Raw genomic sequence first — 5,583 nt, forward strand, 5'->3', positions numbered from 1 at the left:
ATTTTACTCCCCATTTCACTAGCATTTTCTTGCAAAACACTGCCACTTATGGGAACGTTTTCTTGTCTTTTTTGAGTAAACCACTTAATAAGTCCTTTGTCAACCTTTTCATGTGCAGATAATTTTAACTTCCTACATCTAACATTTGTTTTGTCATACGCTGATAAAATGTTTTCTCTGTTTTTCCACATTGTTGCAACAGTAGACTTTCCAAGGGCTAATTCGTTACAAATGTCACTCTGCTTTACTCCCCTTTTTATTTTGTTAATAATCTCGTACTTTTCATTTAGTGAAAAAGCTTTGCGTTTTTGTTTTTCCATTCTAAAATGATTTACATACATAACGCAGCAAAAAACAAGTCACTGCCTGTTTCTCGCTCTCACTAATTTAAACAACTCCGCACGATTGGTGTTGCTGAGCGTGGAAGTTCGTTATAAACGGAAAGTGAATATACAACTAACCTAAAAAGTGATTGTTATATCCGGAAGTTCGTTATAACCAGTAAAAAATACGTTGGTCTTTATGGACGTTTCAATTAAAGGAAAAAATTTCGTTTTAACCGAAAGTTCACTATAACCGGGTTCATTATAAGCGGACTTTACTGTATAGTAAAAATGAGCGTAAATATACTTGCCGCTTTTCTATCAGATACATTTTTGCCAAAAAGTGTTTGGTGACCGTGCTACTAGTTGCCGTTAATTATTCAAGCTAGTGCATTTTAAGTGAAAGTGAAAGAAAAGTCAAACTAGACTTTGAAATCGCACTGGTTTTATTGGAAGTTTTATCTATTTTATTATTTTTACGTAGGTCAGAACCAACACCCCAATTTCTTCAAACAGCTCTAGGCTTATATTCCGATGACTTGACGGGCCTAGTTTTAATGACGGATAATAAAATAGGATCCAGATTATCCCAAGGCTTTCAAGAGGTGTGCCAGAGAACAACGGAATTTCATTTCCCACACATTGAAGAACAACTAGACAGAATTTCTGACGTTGCAAATAAATACTTAAAAAACCCCCAGCCACAAACATCTAGAAATGCAAATAGTGAACTTCTGGAGCGTGGCGATTTTTACTTGACAAGTCATTCTAATCTAGCTCAAGTACATGTAATTTTTCATATAGTTACAGATGATAGTCTGAAGGGAAGCGACATAAACAGTAGGCATCCCGTTGTATTAGGACTCAGGCATATTTTGAAAACGGCCTGCGCAAATGACATTACATCTTTAACTATACCATTACTACTTCAATATGAAATGACTGAGGTAAGCACTGCATAATTAGAACCATGATGTGGCTAGAAACGTTGTTTTAGGATATGACTATCAACTGGTGTGAAAAAAGAGCCGAACTGGTTTTCAAATGCGTGAAGGGATTTATGATTGAAATGGCATCTTGGGGTGGATCCGAACTTAAAAATCTTCAGTTTATGCTTCCAGAGGTACTTTGTGATTTTATTAATTTAAACAATATTGTTATTTCGATTACGTTCAGGGGATTTCAAGTGGAGTTTTCACGTCAATGACAGAGATGCTGCCAAGAATTTTCAAGGTGTGTAATCCAAAAATACTGAATTAGATCGTAAAGATAGATTATAATTTTTTTAACATTCACATTTATTGTCTTATATTCGATACGGAATTGCAGGGCATAATGCCATAAAAATCGCAAGCACCAGAAAATCATGAATTGTAGATCGTAATAAATAACTGTTTAATAATCCTTTTAATCTGACTGGACAACACTGACTAAGCCCGAGCCACGTCATCAAACAAGCCCGAAATTTCAAACTCTTAAGCATCTTAGCATTATCCCAATTCACATTGAGTTGGTTTACTCTCATAAGTGTTTCCGATTTTCTTTATGAAAAGAATGTACCTTTTGCGAATGAGCAGTCAACCTGATTTATGAGCTTTGAAACAGTTCCTGTCCTTTAGTAAGAAGAATATTTATACTTTCTCTAAAACAAACAAGTATCACATTAATGCAATTTTTAATTAAACCAGAATCACACAAAAAGTTTCCAATTTGGTATGCCTTAACACCGATTTTATTTGTTTGAATTTTAAACAAAAAAGTAACTAAAAATGCAAATACGTTTTTAAGGATGGGAAAATCTAAAAATAAACTTCTTTTAAAGTCTCGAGGCTACGTTCTTTGCAGATTTTTTTATAAAAATATTGTCTATGTTCTTAAACACATCTTTGGCTGCTTGAGCAGCGTCGACGCGGTAATGAATACCTCTAATTTGATAATAATCCACCAGAGGTTTGGTCTGGTTATGATATGTTGCCAATCTCTTCTTTAAAGCCTCTACATTATCATCAGAGCGTTTGATCAAAGGTTCTCCAGTTATATCATCTGTCAAGGGTTTTTTTGGTGGTGCAAACTCCTCATGATATGATCTGCCACTTGCTGGATGAATCAGACGCCCAGTGATTCGGCGAAACAATAGACTGTCCTCAATTCCAAATTCAACAACTGCATCAAGTTGCGTATTTCTTTTATCCAACAAATTATCAAGCTAAAATATGTGAAATTAGTGACCAGACGTTATATACCTACGATAAACTAGATTATGTTATTATTGCAGCAGTACAATTTATCAATGTTTATAAAAGGGCTGATTTAAAAAAATTGAATTTCATATGTGACATCAGCAAGCAACAGAGGATTCCTTTTCGAATCTATTGGCCTCGTTAGCTGGATTTCGCATTCAAATGAGACTTAAATGCCTGCAGTCATATTGCTTTATAAAATTCTTTTAAGAAGCGGCCTAATATTTATGAACATTATTGAAAATTACGGAATGGCTCAAAGACTTAGTTTTACGAAAATAGTTAGATTTCTAGACAATGGTGAAAGCAGAAACAGAATATTTTTGGAAACTTTATTTTCATACGTTCGATTTCACCCCAATGCATAGTTGAAAAAATCCTATGCTCTCCTTAGATTCCTATAGGTTTCTAACGACTTAATGCGATCTGAACATTTATTGAACTCTTTTGTACCGGTTTTGCTTTAGTTGGTTATTTTACTTTTATGTTTCTCTAGGACTTTCCTTACATTTACACATCAGCCGAGCCACTTTCCGGAGTTGAGTTGCCCCCAATATGTAATATATTAGTTATTTCTACAAGTTCTCTTGAGATCTTTCCCTGAGTACAGGATGATTACAGTACGTTTAAAAATGTTTCAGTAATAGTTGGTTTCCAAAAAATCTCTGCACAAGGCCCTTCTTCTAAAGCTGTTGACAAATATTCTAAATTGCAAGATTCAAGGTTCTACTGACATGTTGGGGATAACGTTGATAAATAAATCGTATTTTGGGGCTTAAGCTTGGGTTCAATTGTAATACAGTGTCAATATAGGAAACGTTCGTATGTTTATGACATTTACAAATTGTATAAAGTAAATGAAAGCAGGTGCCGTTTGCGCGAAGAATTTAAATCGAGAAATTTCCTTTTGCAACATCTAAACCAAGTAAGACAAACATGAAGATCAAGAAGACGCCATATCAATTCAAATCAACAAACGATTAAATAAAAATGCATAAAAAAAGCATCCCGTTTTTTAAAAACGATATATAACGTAGATAAAATGGGGGCCTAGTTGAACATGATAACCTTATGATAAAAGAGCAGTATTTTAAAAACGTAACACCTGAAAAAAATGGCGAGAAGCTAAAAAAATTATATTTGTCGAATGATTCTCATAGAACACTAGGTGATATTTCTCGATATCAAGACACGTTGTCAAACAGTTCGAACAAATCAAATTTATAATTCTTGAATGCTGTTATAGAGTTGATACTCGTGATTTTACATCATGTATCGTTTGTGATTCATATTAACTGGAAAGTGTATCATATTGCGAAAACATTAACCTTTTCAGCTTGCACCACAGTTCTAGGAAATCCGTCAAGGAGGAATCCATTTTTACATTCTGGCTTATCCAGATTCTTGTCGATCATATTAACGACCAAATCGTCGCTAACCAACTTTCCTTCATCCATGACCTTTTTAAGCCTGGATCCCAATTCGGATCCGGAAGATATTTCAGCTCGTAACATATCTCCTGTTGAAAGATGGCAAACGCAAAATTTATCTTTCAACCAAGCCGCCTGTAAAACATATTTCCTCTTAGGGCCTCTGAGTTTTATTTGACGCTACAAAGCTTACCATCGTTCCTTTGCCTGAACCAGGGGGCCCTAAAAGCACCGCCTTAACTCCATCATTTGAAGTGGCTGGGCTGCTTTCAGTTATTGGTTTTTTCTGTGCTGCCAAATGTGCCATTTTAAAAAACGATCTCAGAACCCTAAGTACCTGCTTGAATGTTATTACATAAATGACAAGACGACCTCCAAAAACTGATAAGAATTTCAATTTACATTAGAAGGGAAAATTAAATAATCATAACCTAAAAATGTTACTTGCGCTTAGAGGTCAGCCTTGCGCATGTCTTCCCATTTGCAGAGCTATCAACAGTATCGATACTATTGAAAAACAATCGACATTATTTTCATAAGTTGGAGCGCTGTATATTAAAAAATTAATTGAAAAATTTCTTCACAAAAAGGTTTCTTTCGTCCTTTGCCTTTTCCATTTGAAACCATCAACACATTTTGGGATGCGTTGCAACAGACAAATTGGCACGGACTTTGAAAGCGCTGTTATCAATACTATTTAGGCAACTTAATGGATATTATTTCAATATGCTCCTTCGATTTGCTTTACAAAAACTAGATTTTCAAACTGCGCGCCATTTACGGGAGCCAGAGCTTTCAAGACCTTCGCATATTAAAATATCGGTGCTACAGCTAGACGCGCGTTACAGAAGACACCAAGCACACCAATACAGCAGGGTGGATTCGTATGGTAATTTGGGCAATTGTCTCTTTTCATGTATGAGACTATGGGGGACTTTTTTTGTCACCAGCCATGTCGTCAGCCTTCAATCTGGATTTATGGAATCCAGATTGAAGAGCTTTTTTGTTTTCTGGACCTTTCTGATTCAAAATCTCTGGTACGGTAAAATACGGTATTTTCAAATGGCTTGTACGGTAATACGCGTTTGAAAAGTTGGCCACCCTGCACCACACAGCATCAACACCATAGATAAAGACCGCTGTGGCGACTAGGGTATAGCACTATAAAAATACAGCAGACTCGTCCGCCATTGTGGAGCCCAATTTCTGACCTTCTTCATGTATTTGTAATATGGTGCTATTGAGTTTTCTTTTAATTTCGAAAATATGACTAGTTGTTTAAGTCCCAACTGCAGCAATCATTCAAGAAATGATTTTAAATTTTGTAGAGATGTATTATGTTGATAGAAAGTCTCAATTTAGTATAAAAATCTAATTTATTTTAAGATTATTATTGTGATGACTTACATATTTAAAATTACTTAATTACTTTAAAACATATATGTATATCGGTTGATTGGCTTTAGAATCAATCATCAATTAGTTAAATTTGCTACTTGCTTTATCACCATATCCTATATTCTCACTTTCTGTCATAGTTCTAGAACTGCAAGGAACATCTAGCTTTATACGTTTGGGTGGATTTTCTGT

At 35.0% G+C, this 5,583-nt stretch overlaps 2 protein-coding genes across 2 annotated transcripts in view; one reads left to right on the forward strand and one right to left on the reverse strand.

The window, feature by feature from the left end:
* Nucleotides 1-1,725, forward strand: part of LOC109537977 (protein C12orf4 homolog) — a 5,572-nt gene extending 3,847 nt beyond the window's left edge. The window contains exons 6-8 of the mRNA XM_019904989.2: nucleotides 808-1,270; nucleotides 1,321-1,446; nucleotides 1,500-1,725. Coding sequence (XP_019760548.1) covers nucleotides 808-1,270; nucleotides 1,321-1,446; nucleotides 1,500-1,583 — 673 coding nt within the window. The 3' untranslated portion in view covers nucleotides 1,584-1,725. The remainder of the gene's footprint in view (nucleotides 1-807; nucleotides 1,271-1,320; nucleotides 1,447-1,499) is intronic.
* A 256-nt stretch (nucleotides 1,726-1,981) lies between these two features.
* Nucleotides 1,982-4,468, reverse strand: LOC109537978 (adenylate kinase). The gene is made up of 3 exons (XM_019904990.2): nucleotides 4,187-4,468; nucleotides 3,892-4,128; nucleotides 1,982-2,529 (listed from the first exon to the last, which is right to left on the reverse strand). Exons 1-3 carry the CDS (start codon nucleotides 4,298-4,300, stop codon nucleotides 2,140-2,142), a joined length of 741 nt encoding a protein of 246 aa, XP_019760549.1. The 5' UTR covers nucleotides 4,301-4,468; the 3' UTR covers nucleotides 1,982-2,139.
* Between the last annotated feature and the right edge of the window lie 1,115 nt (nucleotides 4,469-5,583).

This window comes from Dendroctonus ponderosae, unplaced genomic scaffold, assembly GCF_020466585.1.
Source record: "Dendroctonus ponderosae isolate FM_Combo_2020 unplaced genomic scaffold, Dpon_F_20191213v2 Dpon_F_20191213_1, whole genome shotgun sequence".
Lineage (NCBI taxonomy): Eukaryota > Metazoa > Arthropoda > Insecta > Coleoptera > Curculionidae > Dendroctonus > Dendroctonus ponderosae.